The sequence below is a fragment of the Melopsittacus undulatus genome, chromosome 13 (genome assembly GCF_012275295.1).
Source record: "Melopsittacus undulatus isolate bMelUnd1 chromosome 13, bMelUnd1.mat.Z, whole genome shotgun sequence".
NCBI lineage: Eukaryota > Metazoa > Chordata > Aves > Psittaciformes > Psittaculidae > Melopsittacus > Melopsittacus undulatus.
The window spans coordinates 2,073,008-2,091,894 of record NC_047539.1 but is presented as its reverse complement, the minus strand read 5'-3'; the positions used below and the strand labels follow the sequence as shown (position 1 = coordinate 2,091,894).

General features: G+C 38.8%; 1 protein-coding gene across 4 annotated transcripts in view; it reads right to left on the bottom strand.

Moving 5' to 3' along the window:
• Nucleotides 1-18,887, bottom strand: part of BCAS3 (BCAS3 microtubule associated cell migration factor) — a 355,971-nt gene that overhangs the window by 293,589 nt on the left and 43,495 nt on the right. For all 4 annotated transcript variants that reach the window (XM_034068741.1, XM_034068742.1, XM_034068743.1 and 1 more), the window contains exons 8-9: nt 11,325-11,432; nt 7,738-7,814 (exon numbers count right to left, since the gene is read on the bottom strand). In XM_034068741.1, coding sequence (XP_033924632.1) covers nt 7,738-7,814; nt 11,325-11,432 — 185 coding nt within the window. The remainder of the gene's footprint in view (nt 1-7,737; nt 7,815-11,324; nt 11,433-18,887) is intronic.

Sequence of the window (18,887 nt, the reverse complement as noted above, 5' to 3'; positions counted from 1 at the left end):
TTATTTAAATACTTCAGTTATAAGATTGTAATCTGAAATAAACACATAGTTTGTGATCAGCTGGACTCAAAGATGGGTTCACCTTACTTGTTGCTGTGCTTTCTATATTTGGTCTTACTGAGAATACAGGACTCCTAGAAGTTATTTAAAGCTCTCCAGAAAGCTATTGAAATATTTGCTTCCTGAGTGAGCAAACAGAAGGCATGTTTATTTTACATTACGTTTCAATTACTTGTATGAAAACCTCTACCACCCTTTGGAGATTCAGATCAACACGCTCATAATAAAGCAAATCACCTCCTCTACTCATCTCTGAAAATTCATGCAGATACCCTCTTTTCTGACATGGGTCTTTCCATTGGTCTGTGTTCCTACAGAAAATGAAGGCTTCAGTCTTTTTCTTACATTGTTTTCAGGAAGCTCATCCTCTAGCTTCAGTAATGGCAGTGTGAATGCACAGACAGCAGCCAAGAAGAGAAAAGCAACACATTCCTCTCCTCCCACTTAGCTTTTAAACAAACAGCGCATTGGGAAAATACTGTTAAGAGGCACAGGTCCATTAAAAGTCATTTCCTCTATAACACAGATTAAGCCAATAAATCACAAAACATGCCACTATTAGAACTTGAACTATTTCTACTGGGGCAACTCTTCATCAAGCTCCACAGCTTTTTCATGAGAGAAAAAGCTAAAAAATATATACATACACATATAAGCCCATATATAAACCCAAAAGCCCAGTGTGGAATGGAGAGTTGGGAGCTAAACACTGCAGAGATTCCCAATATCCATAGAAACTTGGCAGTTTGCTACTTCACATCCAAGCATAAAGTCTTTGGAATCCCACAGACAATTAAAAGTCTATAGGCATCCAAGCTTTCAACATGTCAGTTCTTCAGAAGGACTAGAGCTGTGCATCTGTCATCCACGACACTGTGACAAATCCAGTCAAGATCTCTGGACATGCTCTATGCATGTGCCCTTCTCATTCATGAAGTATGGATAATGTATGTGCTCCAAGGGACATCTCTGTGTGAATGCTTATATAATATATGGGTACAGGCACTATTAGTATAAAATCTTAGGATTCTGTCTCTAATCCCAAACCATGGAAGAAATTGCATCACTTTTGAGTATGGTAACATTGGGGTAGGACACAATCAGCAAACCCAAGGAATGCTGATAATCCTAAGGCAAAACTATATGAAACCTTACTGAGCAAGCAGATTACTGGATCATCAAAGATTTTTCTGTTTCAGCATGTGAAGAGATTCCTTTAAAATGCCATTGACCATCTTAAGTGTAGAGTGTTTTTAAACACAGTTTTCTGAACAAACTCCAAACTGTGTACCTCTCTTCAACCCTAATTATTTGCCTTTAATCATTTGAGTTGTTTGCCAAGTATCACTGCAGAAACCTGTGAAGAACTGGCATTTTGTGAGGGTATTTGAAATAGAAAGCTACAATAAGGCACTAAAGCTACGCTGCTTCTCAGTCACTCGATGTAGCTTATAACCAATTTGCAATTTTTTCTGGATCTTCTAAACCATACAGCACTCCATAGTAATGAAATGACAAAACCACATTCTTTAGTCTTGTGATTCAAAGCAGCCAGAAAACAGCTTCATGACAGAGAGCACAAAAAGGGAATATACAATAAATAATGGGTAGAGTGATGCTGTTGCTGGAAAAGCATTGTTTATTCCAAGGAAAACAAATCATAAAAGTTGTTTCATCTAATATTTTTTGTTGGTTGTTCTGGGAGGTTTTTTTCTGACATCACCAAGCAAACTGAATTTATTTGTTTATAAACTGTATGAAGTAATAATGTTTATAAATTCCTCTGGGTTCCTTCTAGATGAAAGGCTCTATGTAAATGTTATTACTCTCACACTGTCACATACTTTCCAAAACTCTTCTATTGTTCTTGTACTTCCTTCTGTTTAAGTATCACCCATAAAAACTGAGCAAAAGAAGAGCAAACCAGCAGGATGCACCCTACTGTGAAATCACGCTTACCATCCTGGGCATTCTTCTCTTTTTAAATCACAGTGGCATTATTGCTACCTAAAACACTGAAAATAATCTGAAAATAAAGTGGAAAAGTAAAGCCACAAACGTTACATGCTGGAGAGGGACTTTTCACAAGGCCAGGTTGGACACAGGGGCTTGGAGCAACCTGCTCCAGTGGAAAGTGTCCCTGCCTATGGCAGGGGTTGGAGCTGGGTGAGCTTTAAGGTCCTTCCCAACCAAAGTCATTCTGTGATTCTATGATACACTGTCATCACCCCCCTTTACAAGGCAATACCCGTAATACATGTCACGTTCACAACAGACCCAGCCCTGCTATGAGGTGCATCTTGTGCTATCCTGGATCAGGAGAACAAAATTCCCTCACACGAGGCTAAGGAAGTACCACAGATGTCATTTTTTAATCATTAATAACATCATTATTACCATTGCTATTATTATTGTTACTGCTGCTATTGTTATTACTATGGAGACCTCCTTTACCTGCCAGTTCTACCATGGCAGTTTTAAGTATTTTACTCTACAGGTCTGAGACCAATACCAGAGCTTGACTAAAAATATCTGTTCATCAGGCTTGGTTGTTTAATTTAGCACAAATCTGACCAATTGCAGGACAAACTATTTTAATCTCAGCTTTACTTTCTTTTTTTTGTTCAAAGAATTGGACAGTAATAGATAATAATGTTCCTATAGAGGTTGTCGCTTCTCTACAGGGCAATGTGAAAAGTGGCATAGTTTGGTCTTTAAGGATTTGGCTGTTTTAGGTAAAAATAACTTGCACAGAAACAAACAGGTCTTCTTGTTCTACAGATAATTTTTAACCTGTCAAAAGCAGGAGATACGATAGATATGATACATCTTGGGTATCAATGCCTGCTTTCTGTCTTTACACGCTTTTTCTGTTGTAATATAGCAAACCACCCTGTAAGCAACAAAGACATTTGTTTCCATAAACCTACCCCACTGCCCTAAAGACCTTTCCAAGAAGTATTTCAGCATTACCCTGTAACAGCGATGCACTGATTCCCACATTCAGGAAAAACACTCCTATAAATAATGCTGGTAAAAAGTAAAAGCAAGATCAAATCAACATTTCTCTGGGAAGGCAGTTACACATTACACTAAGGGGTATATGTGCAAATATATATGTATGTTTGAGTACGTAAACACTGCTTATATACAATCCCAGCAACGTGCTTGGCTTCTCTTCACTGATAAAGATAATACTGTGAATCAGGAGCTCACTTCCTACCTGCCTTAAGGAGCTTAGATCTAAACTGAAGAGTCTCCACAGACACAGAAATCCTATCAATTACTGTACCATGTGGAATAGCCAGGATAAATGCCACAGCTCACAGCTGAGAAGGGAAGCACACAAACAGAACTCCTTGAAGAATGTAACTCTTGAGGCACTAAAATCCTTTTCATAAGACATCCAGTGTTTTCACTTCAAAGTAAAGAGATCAGACTGCTCCCTGTGTGCCGATCAGGGAAAAGGAATTCTCACAGAGCCAAAAAGAACTTCCAAAACAGCCTAGATGATTTCCAGATCAGACCTGTGACAAACTGCAACCACTGTATTATTTCTCGTGTGTTATTGTCAGTGAAAACACGAATACCAGATCCAATTGCAGATTACAATATTAAACACTGTTTGGTTTGGGGTTCTTTATTCATTTTAAGAGGTGCAGGTAGGGTGCCCATAACATACAGTGAATAATTTTTGGCTTGTGGTTAGGCAAGTCTTTTGAGACTTTATATACAATAAAATACTCCGACTAAATCTGGAAAATTACCTCTTAAGGCTCTAGCTGTACAGCATCAATAGAAATGTGGTGCCAGCTAATGGCTGCAATAACTGTCTTCATCCCTAGAGAATAATGGATGGAGAATATATCAATATGAGGAGTGGAAGGGCCAGAGAAACTGAGCAGGCACTAGTTATCGGACACAAAGATAATGCCACATGCATGATGTTATCTGTGATAATCTTTACTTAGGGCCCAGGGGGTGGGAGGGATATTCTTACAGCGAAGAAAGTATCCATCAGGCCATATTCATAATCATCAACGTTCCACTAGGTAAGCATTTTTGGAGAAGGGTTGAGGGAGCACTGATGTAATAGAAATCAATGAAATTCAGCTTTTCTGCATCTATTGTGTAAAGCAAAGTAGGGGGAAAAAAGGCCTGTAGATCACTTTCATTTCTGATTGTTCAGTCATATGAAGTAGTTGAAAAAGGCTCTGAAGGAAATCTTAAGTGAACCATAATAAAACCCTCAACTATCTCAAACTGTTTCAAATCCACACCTGGACATTCACAGCTACTACAGGAAACACATTCTTGAAGCATCAAGTGAATTGTTTTGACTGTGGCCACGTGAGCACTTAAAACAGTGCAGGATATGAAATCACTGTTTGGCTTTATCTTCCCCATGATGCAAGTCCTTTCTTAATGAAACAGCACTGGCTCCAAGCTTAGGCCCAGTAGAGAACAGAGAGAGAGCTCTGCCCCGAGTTCTTTGCAGACTGATGCTGTGCCTTTCCATAGCAGGCATTTAAAACTACACTGAAGAGGTTATAGGACATCCTGGTCTTTTGTCCATACTATCTACAGTATGTTTTTCCTGCAAGTTTAAGCACCTGCCTTAAATTCACACACCAAGACGGGAACACCTGTACACTGAGGTTTTCCTACAAAAGGCACAAATAAAAAGTGCTGGCTTTCTGCCATACAAGTCAAATGAGCCCATTTCCATCTAATCACATGGAGGAAGAGGTAACATTAGTACTGTGTCAAATTTGCTTGAGAAAACTCAGGAAATGCAGGAGTTAAACATTCCAACAGCAGCACAAACTTGACCATGTTCTACATCCTGAATATTTTATGGTATATTTATTACAACAATATATTAAGCTACACATTGAACCACAAAAACAAAAACAGAAAGACAAATACTGCTCATGTGCAACACAGCTGCATTAGTGTTTCTGAGGAACATTGAACCTCACAAATCCTGACACTGTTTTGACCAGCAAATTCTGCATTCAGTTTCTATGTATAAATAGCCAAGAAAATGGACTAGAGCTTTGGATTAATTCTGTTTGCTTTTTAGCTGCCTCAGTGAGGTTCTGCTGCTCCACACCACTTGGTTGGTATGGATGGAAGATGTGATTTCCACATCACCACCAAATCTCCTTGGAAAAAGGTCTTCCTTTTCTACAAAGTGGTTTACACAGTAACAGAAATGTCTTCCAGGAGCCAGTGATCCTCAGTTCATATTTTTGACCTCTTATGCCATCACTTCTGACCAAAAGCAGTCACAAAACACATCTGAGAATCTTCTTCAGGGTCAAAAACTCTCTGGGCAGGTAGGGACATTCTTACTGTCACTGTCCAGCTTAGGGGCACCAGGATGGGTCCAGACTGACTGTCCTGCAGAGCAGGCTTGCTCCAATAATGGAAACAAGGAGCCTATCCAGACTTTTGCCAAGCTTCCTTTTTCAGGGATTTCTGCCTTTTAAACTGTTTCTGCAATTTATGCAATTTCAACTGAAAATGTCCTTTCCCAAATGGTACTTTAAAACAAGGCAGCAAAAGTTGCTGGCCAGTTTGCTGACTATCAAAAATCTACACAGTTAACTAGGTAGCTCATTTACATCAAATATCAAACACAGAGTAACTTAAGCTTTTAAAGGTAAACTCTTAGGTCAAAGATTTCAACACATATGAAACCTGAAAGCTTAGACAAAAGCTTTACTGCAGCCTTCAACATGCCAGAGCATCACACCCTCTTGATAGCATAAGCTATTAAGTGAAACAACTAAGCTTCACAATCCTCCGGACAGCTATTCACCAGCACAGGCCCAAGAAACTCATTCATCTAGGGAAAAACCCCACATCTTCATGCCCAGTCCCACCCCACAGGCAAGCTGGGGGGGGTGACAGGGAAAGGGCTGTGGTAGCAGCAGCTCCAACTGTTTGTCAGGTCCCACAGCTTTCCAGAATACCCCACTACAAAATGAGGGGTGTCTTTAACCCAGCTTTGGAACCTCAGAACTATGAGAACATCTTCAGTTTCTCGTATTAAAAGCATAGCACAGCTGGAAAAATACACTGTGAAGAGTGACAAGTCAGGAGTTTGGATATTCAAATAATTTGGGAAGTATCTCCAAAAGCTTTATTTTATCCTCTTTCAATTCCACTACTGTTCCATAAAAATGCACTGCAAATCAACCATTATGGTGAGGAACAGGATACTCCTGCTCCTCAAAATACAGCTCAGGGCATTAATGCTTAGAAACAAATTGCAATATCTTTAGAAAAACCCAACAAAACAACCCCAACCAGTAACTGAAATTAGAAAAGCAAGAGAATTGTCAAAATACACACTGCATTGAGTCTTTTAGGTTGATTTTTTTATCTAAACTAAAGCAAGGCTTGTACCCTAATTCTCTCTGGTGGAATAAAAAGGAGTGAGGACACAAACAAGTCTTTTCCTATTTGGCTTCCTTCACTGAACTCTGACAGATTCCTAGTACCCTACAGCCATGTATAGGAAGAAACTGACACCTATTGGCAACTTTAGTATTACTGCATAAAGCTGCTTCAAGCTGTTATAAGAAACAGCTTCTTGTAACTAGATGTTTCATTAAATATACAGATAGTAGAGAAAGCGAACATAGAACTTTTCCAGTTGCAACTGAAAATACGTCCAGAAAGTTTAAGACTCTCCTTTTAAACAATAGAACTCTGATCTTTCTAAAGTGAACTATGATCCCTCCGTAACCTATAGATTTTAAGAGCCTATTCTAATCCATAAACAGTAACAAAAGTCACTAACTGCTTGAAAAATAAACCACTCTTTCTGGAGGGGGTGAATACTTCCTTGCCATTCAGCATTACAACACACACTGTCTTGGGAGCAGGTAAATGATGTCCTGATCTTAACCAAATCCTGAGAGAGAGCAGAGCACAGGCAATAGAAAACATACCATTTTTCTCAACTAATGCATTGATTACTGTGTTACAGATGTTGAAGCTGCAAAGGGACATACAGGGTAGATGAACAGCTTTGGGTGAGAACCTTACCCACTACGATCAATCACCTTCTACTGAGGGGCAAGTCGAAGGGTACGGAGGGTAAGGGGAGCCTGAGCAAAGAGTTGCTTCATGCTCAAGATATGAAAGCACCTGCAGGCAAGTAGCTGTGTGTAGTTTTTCTACTACAATACTTTACTGGCTTGCTTGAGCTTTGGGGCTTGCTAAAGCAAGGACATGCTTAAAAATAATGTACCTGAACCTAAGTAGGAACAACACAAAAGGAAAAGCAGGCAGACTGCCACTGACGTGTTTTCTAACTGCTGATTATGCATGCAACCTGAAACTCAAAACTTGAGCACTTTGCACTTATTTGTGCAGATTGACCAGAAGAATTTTCCAGCTATCTATGGGTGTCTGTGTAGGTGCTCTTCACACCAGTAAGAACCTTGTTACAGCAACAATATATATGCAAAAGAGCCAAGGATTCATGAAGTAACATCTGGAGGGTTTCTAGAAGCGACAGATTTCCTGAAGCTCCAACTGGAGTCATGTGGACCTGCTTGGAGCATTTAGAAATCTTAAAGATAACTAAAGCTTAAACCCCATCTATTTTCTCTCACTCCATCACAAGAGCAAAGAGACTGAACCCAATTAAATACATACTTGTAACGAAGAATTTTTTGGTGAAAGTACAGCTGTCGAAGGCGGCGATTTTCTCTTGCAGGACTACAACAAGTATCCTGAAACACAGAAATGGAATGTGTAGTTTAAACATTAAATGCACTGGTTTAAAGATTCAATATCTAAATGTAATTATTTCAAAAGCATCAATATAAATTCTACAGTGATACACTGCCAGGTTACCAATACATGGCAGTTATTGAGAGTTCTCTCTCATCCCAACCACATAACCTTCATTTCAGGAAGTACACAGATCTGATACAGAACAACACAGCATATTTATGATACACCTCCTGCAGTAAAAGGTCCATTAAACACAAAGAATGGGATTGTAAAGATCCTGAATTACTTTCAATGACTCAACTAACAATCAAATCAACAATCAGTAGAACAGAAGCTAAGTTTGAAATAATCCCATTGCCCATCTCACTGCAAATTTATTAAACCACCTTATTTACTAACAGCAGGGATTTTTTTTCATACCAAGAATATAGTTCAGCACACGAATACAGTGGAGACAAGCAGAATTTGTGTCAATTAGCAAAAGTACAGGTGTATGCTTATGTATTCGCTTGTACATGTAAAATATCCACTCACTACTTACAAGGAAGAACATCAGCCACATGATAACTAAGCATGAAATGTTGTACTGTCTACACAAACAGAAGCCAAAGATGCAAATTTGAAAGGGAAGTATCTTGAAGACTTTATGACTAGAGTACATCTCCTGCATTGATGATTTCTCAAAACCAAGTTCTTAAACTCCTGAAATGAAAGAACCACCTGGAAAGCTGACAAATACAGCGATAAAATCTACGAGCTATCTGGAACATCCAGCAATCTGACATAATTAAGAATCTGATTATTTTCTCATTGGGAAGAATATGAGACAGTATCTTTAAATCAGCTGACAAGCTGGAGCATTATTAAATGCTGTTCTAATAATTTTAATTGTAAGGATATGATGTGGCAAAAAAGCTAACTGCATCTCTCAATGATTAAACTACACATCTCATGCTTTATCTGAAAATGATGACTATACATTACAGTATTAGAATGATAATCTTTAACAAGATGAATCACATCAGTGTGAACACACACCTTTGGATGAAGGGCAATGCTCATCTCCCATCAGTGTGAAAACCAGCTATTAACATCTTTTTTTTTCCCTCTTTTTACCTGTTCTGCCACACAAATACCTCCTTCTTATCCCATGAAAGCTCAGCACCTGTAAGACTCTTTGGTGAAGGACTACACTAAAATCAAATTATATACGTTCCCACATGCTTGCTGATGTTTTCAGACATATAAAGAAGTTTTAAGTCACAATTTCCACCTAGAAAACTCTACTAATGCTCCTCTGATTGACATGACTGATCTACATGCCTATCAGATGATTTTGCTATTATTCTTGCTATTTGATTTTGCTATTATTTTTACCAACACATTTGTCTAACAATGTAGATTGCATCTGTAGCTCCCCAGATGACCCCTGAAACCTGTTCAATAAGCTGATCTAACACTAGCCACTTTCTTTCTGTCTGATACAGAAGCTGATTAAAGTAATAAGCACTGTTCTGTATCTCGAATTCTTTCAGGTCTCCCTGTCTCTGCTCTGTTTATCAGTGCATCTCTATCTAGAAGCAAGGCAGAAATACAGATTCTTGTAAGGAACGTAGAAATCAAGGGATGTTTTTGGACAAAAGTCTTTCATGTTCACCAGTTTGCAGACTTAGAACAGGACGCACGTGTACACTTTCAGAGTACTTGCCAAAAGAAGAGGGCAGAACATGCAACTCAACAAAAGGGATTCTGATAAGCTAAAACTCAGGCAAGGAATTCATGTAGGATTTCTTATCTGCTTGTAGCTCTCATTGAAAGAAGATGCTTCTCCACCCCTCATGATTTTTAAGTCTCTATTATTAAGCAAGAAACTCTGCATGAACAAATTGATATTAGTTTTGGATAACACAGTAGTTTTAGTTAAATGCCAGAACTTCCAATTGCTTAACTGCAGGAGAGAAAAAAGCCAAACCAAAATATATCAATTCTAACTTCTTCCACAAGGCTGAAAACAAGTTAACCAATGACTAATGGGAAGATTGTGAATGCATGTGCACGTGGAATGTACATATAGAAAACTCAGGAACATTTGACAGTAATAATTCCCAATCCTATAAATGTTTGTTTTCTGCTCTTTGAAGATGCACTATCTTTCTGCATAAATCAAACCTACCCGTTGCATGATTCTAGACTTTAAATACATAAATAACTGACAGCTTTCCCTTCTTCTGCAACTCAAGTTTTATTTTAAATTCAAATTTTGGACTCCATTACTCTACAGTATGATTACTGCACCATAAGAACTGCACTTGGCCACATTTAATGTATTTTCAATCCGAAGTAGTGAGCTTTCCTTGGATAACAACAGGATCTGATACTTTCCAGAAAAGCTGCTACCCTGGATACAGCTGTACAGCTTTGAAGTATTTCCATTTTTACCACTTAGGAAAAGAAACATTAGCACCTGGAAAGACTTTTTAGTTGGGAGAAACTTTGAATGCTGATTTGCCTCGACTGTTTTTACAATTGGATTTTTCTTCTGCAAGGAGGCCAGGCTGGAAAGATTTACTATCATCACGCTGTACACAAGGGAACTCTAAAGTTTTCAAGGGACAGTTACACAGATAAGTACTGAACTCTGACAGCTTTTAAAGGAACCTATTCATGGCACATAACTCTCACTAACTCAACCACTTCCGTGAAACTGTTTTTTGATACAGCAATCATACCCACATCCTGCAATAAGCAGGTTGACAGGGATAACAAAAACTACCATCCTTTACTTCTTTAAACATTCACACCATCAAAATATCCTCCTCATTATTAAATAAATTGTGGTATTAAAGGTGTTTGTTCAGCAGTACTACTTTTCTTCTGTAACTCCTACTTGACCCAATGTAGTCATTAATGTTTAGATTTTGATGATACAATCCCAGACTGGTTTGTGTTGGAAGGGACTTTCAAGCTCATCCAGTCCCACCCCTCTGCCACGGGCAGCAACACCTTCCACTGCAGTAGGCTGCCCCATCCGATGCATCCATTGGCAGCCAAATGCCTGTTTAATAAAACACTTGCAGCTTCCAGGGTTGGGGTTTTTTTGTTTTGGTGCTTTTTATGTTTGGCTTTTGGGGTTTTTTGTCTGTTTTTCCCATCCAATCTTCAGCAGTGCCAGCTCCCCTTAGCTGCATGAGTTCAATACATGCTCATATTCTTTTCTGGTCCTCACATATGCAAGCACACTACCTGCTGCCACACAAAAAAGCCAGGCACGTAAAACATATTCTGTTTGCAGATGCAAAATGTTTTGAGCTTCTTAAATGAAAGCCACTGGAGAAGCATCCTGTTGTATTCAAACTGAAATATTACCTGAGAAATGGAGAACAAAAGCTGTGCTTACAGGACAGTCAAAATAATAACAAGTCATGGAGCACACACACCAAAACTTGTATTCATACTGAGATTTTCCATGCCCTAGCACAGGAGGAACGTAGAGTAAACATCCTTACCTTTTATTGCAATGCAGATCGTAAATAGGAGTTTTGAACTGAATGGACTTGACCATCTCTCCTGTCCGCAACGAATAAAGGTCCACACAGCAGTAAGGTGGGCTTGTGCTGAAACGAAGAAACAAGATTTTCATGGAAAGAAGGATGTTTTGTAAAATGCTTTTTAAATTATTTCAGCCTCCCTGTATTATTTAGCACACGACATGAAAAATCCAACAATCTGAGCAGCACGAAGGGCCAATACAAGGCTTCCACACGAAGGTATGCTTAAAACTGAACTGATACCAACAACGGTCAAGAACCTGTATTGTGTAAGTAATCACCAAGCACTTAGTTTCCTTTGTCACAGGTAAGACTTTGCAACAGCAGAACTGATGAGCAAAATCCAAGCCAGTTGACAGGCATGAAGTTTGAGACTACATTCTAGTTATTTAGAAAGTATTGCACAGACTAACACTCTCCTAAGGGAGTACTTACTTCACTCGACACAACAGCTGAATCCTACGACTTGATTTGATAGCGACACATTACACAGAATTTACATTACATTGCTGATGGACTTTTGTTTGAATTAATAGATCTTTTCAACTACTTTGTGTCACTTTTATCATTTCAATATAAATAAAAGTCTAAGGACATTTCTTAATAAAAAGGCTTTCTTTTGAGCAGGAGAAAGTGCTGAGTGTTCTGATAGGGCTGAGGAAGGTAGTGGTGGAAACCATTTTACAAGCTGAGGAGAGGCTTTGATGTGGCAGTTCTTTTCCATAACACCTTTTTCCCCCTCCAAGAACGCATTAAAACGTTGGCTACTCCTAGGTCAACGAATATGAAGGAGCACAAATTGCCAGCTGTACAAACATATACTAAGTATTGCTAAAAGAGGGTGTTTCCCCTTGCGCATATCTGTTTTATTTTACAGAGTTTAACACAATTCCTGACAGAACACTTCCTTGTCTTTCGGATCTGCTCAAGCTGCTTGAGAAGTTTTGGGAGAACTGGAGTACAAATGCCAAGTTTATCTCAAATGCCTCAAGATGATGGTACCTACAATAAGGATGCAGCAGGGAAACAACACGCAATATATGCACAGAAAGACAATAGTCAAAGAAATGACAGAAGAAGTAAGCTGACATTCTGCCTACTGAAATTCTTCCTAAAATAGACATTTTTCTAGGCACATACCTAGGCTAATAACTAGAGGGTGCTATTTATTACTTTTAAGCACTTCAAAAGCCCTTCAAAAACACTTTTACAACAGCAAGACTCAAGTGGAGTCACTTTACATTAGAAGCTCACTGCTGCTAGGAAACACAGAAAACCCCAGCAAAGTCTACGTATAAACTTTTCTTAAGTACATTTATTGCCTCCAGGAAATGATTACTTTGGTAAAAGGGGTACACACATTCTTTTTTCAAAACAGAAAACACAGGAACAGATGAGGCTAAAATGATATTAGCATAATTGATAGTGATTACTATATCAATAGAAGCCTGTGTTGAGCAGTTCCATTTTTGACTTGACATATAGTTAACTACACAACTTGTATGTACTTTCTAAAATGTATTGCACCAACAAAATGATGGGTAATAATCCTGTTGCTCAAATACTTTTTGTCATACCCTTCTTTTGGCTGATCACGGTAATGCTTTTTAGTAACCACACTGGCTAACACTCTGTAACTTGAGTTCAAGCACTATTAATCAAGTAGCAGCATGGTACCAGGTCAGAAGTACTCCAAAATGCTACCCAGCTCTAATTCAAAAGTCCTCTCACCAAATTTCTTTCAATTATCTTTTGATTCCATGGTATTCTACAACCCAGGAGCAGAAAATAATATGTATGTCTGGGGTTTTCTGCAATAAATCCAAAGACAGGTCAAATACATTTGAGAATGTTCCATCAGCAGAAACAATACATTAGACATTTCCTGGCCATTGCCATTTGTCTGTACATTCATAGTCCTTCCTTGTTCCATAACGTCTGCGCTGCTGGCGCACTCACCATTATCACAAGTCTTCAGATAGCAGATGATGCTTTCCTGGGAAAGTTCCATTTTTTGGCTAAACATTTTATCCACCATTTATTCCCTCCTCCATTTCAGTGATGTCTCTGATGACTGAGGCACAGTGGTTCTGTGTACTTTCCTTACCCAGCCTCTGATAGGCAATGGATTCTACTTTGACCCATTTTAGCCTATTACAGCTACTGAAAAGACAAAGGGTTATTACCCTTTGTCTCTTATCTCGCCTCCAGAGGGAATTCTCCCCCCCCAGTTAGTTCACTGAAAGGGCTCAGTGAAAGGTCTAAGTGCAGAGGCAAGTAGGAAGTAGAAGCACATGAACTGAGCAATGAAAGATGTCCAACAGGGCTAAGCCAGAACTGCCTTGCCCCCACAGACCTGCAGCTTCTTCTGACACTTTACAACCTCCACTGAGCTACCCCTACCTCCTAATCCTCTTGAAACAGGGAATCCAGGGAGTCCTGTGGCCCACACTGCAGAGGAAATGGGATGCAATTACAACATTCCCTTTACATTCTTGAAGTTAAAAAGCTAGACCAAGTACAGGATACAACTTTTAATGCTAGAGAGCTCAACTCCTTTTCACTCATTAAGAAGAATTTAAATCCCAAACCACCAAGATCAAAAGCAGCGTTCCCCTTCTTCTATAACATTCATACTACATACATTATTTCATTGTTCTCTATGTTACCATATAGCAGGACAATTTACACTAAGCAAAATACCTCATTTAAATATACAAAAATTGCTGTTTTCAGGAAGACAACACATCATTATTGATAAACATCCTGGAGCCCTTTGCAGGGTCCCTAGAAAAGCTGACTTAGGCACAATGCTTTGTTCTTAACAATCTTCCTCATGGAATGATCAAACATACAATCGAATGTTAAAAATTACATGGCCTATGAGAATATAAGTGGGTTACAATTTTTCAGTCAAAAATACATCTACATTTCAGCTACAAACCCAGCAGTACAGGAACTACAACAGAACACCATCCAAACCACCGCTGATTGCAAGATGAAGCCCCACAAACTTGCAAAAGCCTCTCTTGACAACAGGAAGTTCTCAAAACCTTTGAATTGCATGAAATTCACATTACTGCATCTTACTCCATTTCAGGAATAGTCATGAATAATCATTTCATCAGATAATCACAGAGACAGTGTAAGTAAGTGTGCCTGAAATACAGTAGTTGGAGACCTATCTTAGCCTATGCTAACTGCCATCATTTGGAAGAAAATGAAGCAAAGAGACTTCTAGCTAAGAAGCTTTTCTTCTGATGATCTCAAGGACTAAAGGTTCACGTAAGGCCTGCTGATGAGAAGGACTCCGATCATATTTCAGTGTACCAGTGATGATTATGTAAAGGGGAGAGATTAAGACAGGAATGTGAAAACACTGAGGTTTGTGGTCTGATAATAACATTAAGTTCATCACAAAATTCTTTCAAATTACTCCCTTAGATTATTGACTATTTTTCTTTATGTAGCCTAATTGCTACATGCAGAGATATCAACAACTTCCTTAAGGGTAATGAACACAAATTCACCAATGACTTCAAAATGTGAGCATTGATAAATATCCAAACACACTCGTGTTCTTGTATCTTCTATTTGACTGTTGCAGTGCAGGGACAGAAGTAACAGATGCCTTGTACAGCTGGCACTTGCCTACATCTGTGCTCATGCACTGTGACATAGCTATTACCTCTTCACAGATTTGCTCACTATGAGTCACAGAGTTTATAAAAGCTCAATATAAAATGTTTGCATACAGAGACAAATAGACTGTACAAAACACACACTTCTTACATGGAAGAAAAGGAGAAGACTGATGGATCAACACGAGGCCAAAACTTTCTGTGCCTAGAAAGACTTTACTCAGCCTGCTCACAAGCGTTTTCTTTCCTCCCGGCTGCCTCTCCTCACTCTGGCATGTAATGAACGATATCCCACTCAAAGAGAGAACAGACATCAATCACAGAGCAGCCTCATGAGTCCAAAGAGGAATTAAAAACAAAGCTTGAGGGGCATAAAATAGAAACAGAGCTTTTGTTGAAAAAGGTGACCACCAGGGCCTGTACAAGGCTTTCTTTACATGAGCATCTTCCACTTAATTGTGGCACTTAAAGCCCCACCATCCCAGGATGGAAGGTGTTTGGGCAATACAGTGCACTATTGAGTATTTATACCATCTTCACAGAAGACAGAGCTAGAATCTTTAGAAAAAGAGATCACAGCAAGCATCTCCCTCTGCCTGCTTTGGTTTTTGCTCTACATACACACATAAGCTTGATGAGATACACAGTGATGTCACCTGGAAAGCAGGACAGAAGTTATGGCATTGTAACACATTGTAGGTAACAATAAAACTGATAAAATAATAGATACAACCTTCCTTAAGGAAGTGCACAGTTATACAGAATACTGTCACAGTATCACCTGTAGTCCTTTTTAATGGCTCTGCAAATCTGTCTAGGAAAACAATCATCGAATTACCATTAACAGCTAATGAGTTAAAATGATAAAAAGAATGAAAACCTAGGAATACGTGAGACTGCATTAAATTATCTATGAAATCACATGAAGAGATTACACAAACTGATCTAACAAATACAGCTTGTCACAAAAAAACTGTTCTAAGGATTAGTTAACTCCAGGAAATGTTGATTCACTTGTGACACCTTGAGGTCCTTTAGCAAAGGCAAGGCAGCCTTCTGCAGACAATTGCTATGGCATTCTCTGGCCACAGACACTTTTTGATAGCTTGACTTCACGTGATGGAACAAGGGAAATAGCTTAGTTCCAGCTGCCATATATACATTGAGCCTCATCTAAGGTGCCACGCTGCAGTATGCTGCATGTCCCTCTCGCCTGTTGAAACTGCATTACAATGAGCTCCATCTTTCTCTAATTACACAGAAGAACTGCATTACATCTGCCTTGTTCTGTACTTACAAGGCAGTTCCTTTCTGTACTTCCTCAAGACAAATATTGCACATATTAGCAGCAGGTTTTCTGAAGTAATGATCCCTTTCTTTCTCCTTTATAGTTTCCACATTAAGAAAAAAATCATTCCTCTTCCATCGTGTACTGACCTTCCTAATGCAGAGAGCAACATAAAGAGTTTCCTATAATGAAAACACTCCCATTTATCAGCATATTTGATCTAACATATGACAGAAGTCTTTCATTTAATCACTGCTCCTTTTGTGATACTTCCAGGTGTTATCTGGCAAGTTATGAAAACAACATTCAACAAATTCATATTCAAATGTACTGGGACTGAGCTGTGAAGTGATGTGCGTTAGTGCATGGTATAGAGGAGCAGCCTCATATCATCTCTACTGACCTCCACAGAATGATGTCCATTACCTTCTGAAGATAGATACAAACCAAACAGGTAGGACAACAGTTACAGAAAATGGCTTGCTAAATACAGCTGGCTGCTCTATTAAAGACTAAAATAGCATTTGTTACTGCAGCAGCTGGAGAACACTGCTTCCTAGCAGCTAGAAAATGCTTCTTCCAGACCTTGGAGGACAAATCTTGCTGTCCTTACACACAGGGGTACCAACTGATAGAAAAACTGTGACAAATCCACAAACTGGCATTATATTCCCTGGGAAAGGCTAGTAACATTTAAAGCCAGAGAAGCATCAAGCCTTCTAGCACGTTATGGAGATCATTAAAGTTAACAGCTGTCACTAAACCAGCTTCAGACAGAGGGCATGTACTCCCAGTTAAAGCAATTTGACTTTGATCATACAGTCCTATAGTTCCCACTAGTTGAGATAAAAACAAATGATGAATTAAAGAAGGATCTGGCAATTGCTTTGTCACAGTTTGTGAGACAAATCCTTAAAGTTTTGTCTCACAAGAAAAACAGCTCCATTTTAATTTCAGTGCATTCTGAAGTACAATTTAGTGTTCAAAATCAAAACCTTTCACTGTTTATAAAACCCTTAATCATTAATGTACGGCTGTTACAGCACTGCATGTTCCCAGGCTCCCTTTTCTATCTGTGGCCACACTGGTACCACTTCATTATTCTAATGTATTCCTCTTGTGATGCTTTATTCATTTCCATGCAATTTGCAATAACTGTTTTCTAAGCCCAGGAGACCCAACATAGAAAACAGCCTTATTTTTAATTACTTTCAGTGCCTTTAATAAATAAGAATATTCAAACTTTTATTGAGATCATACTCCAAAAACCCCTATTAGTACAAGAATCTCTTACAAGGCTCAGCTTTAACAACCTGTGGGATTTAAAGAAAAAAAACCCACAAATCTATTAGATGTTTCTGTAAATATTTAGTTGCTGGGTGTCTTAACTGGAAAACAGCTTCAAAATCTATCTTACAAAAGACAACTTGTTTCATTGTCAGGGCAGAAGGAACTGTTACATCACCCAGGCCTCCTGTCTAGTGCAGGCCATTGGGTTTCATCTAGACATTCATCCTTCTACCTAGCTCAAATGCTTTACAAGCAGTTCTGCCCTGGCACTGAACAGCATGCCACATACAGAAAACAGGAGAGAGAAAAGTGACAGCAAGTCCAAGGAACTGGCTGGACAAGGTATGTCCCAATGATGCATACAGCAAGCTCCTTTGGGAAGCCTTTTAACAGTCACTCCTCTATAAAGCATTAGATCTACCAGTAAGTTCTGTTAAAGAAGCAGCTCTTTCCTTTTAGGAATGAGAAAGACCCTGCCAATGACACAAGATTCTAAATAGCAGTGTAGTGGTTAAGGTTATCCAGTAACCTGTTGTAGCTGTGGTCACTCTCTCAATGCTTCATAAAAGGGGAAGCAAAGCAAAACAAGACCAGAGTACACAGTCCAGAGTTAATTAATTGTATATTGGAAAAATTCCTTCCTGAACCTTTACAGTGGAAAGTTGAAGCATGTGATTTGATTATGATCTTTGTAGTAATATTATTAGCATGTTGAGACCACAAAGGCAATTCTGTTCTCCTCAAGGCCCCTGAAGAAGGTTTGCTCAGATTAACAGATTTCAACACTAGGAAGATCATCTCTTTCCAGGCCATGCACAATATGTCCCAGAAGCTCAAAGAAATTATTTTCTACTAAGCAACCTAATCTTGTCTAAAAAGATTTTAAGCAACAATGAGTCCTCTATTTTTATGGGAAGCTGTTCCAACATTTAGATCACTTTATTTTTATGAAATTACTTCTCATTGCAAGAGAGATTTAGTACATTTTCAGCTTCTATGTCTCTGTCAACAACACAAAAAAGCTCACTGCATCCTGTTATCTTTTGCGTAAGTCTGTGACCATCCGAAGCAATCCAGGCACTAATCTGTGACAGAGTGAAAAAGACTTTTAAACCTTAAACTGTGAGGTTTGTCTTCCAGCCCTAGCATGTATTTGCAGCTGTCCCCTGGGCTCTCTTTGGTATTGCAGTCGCCTTCTTTATGAAGGATGAACACCAGAATGAGAATTTTAAGGAAGAAAATTCAAGGACTTCATTCTTTATTCCTTAAAACACGAGCACAGAAAAAGGTTCATTAAGACTT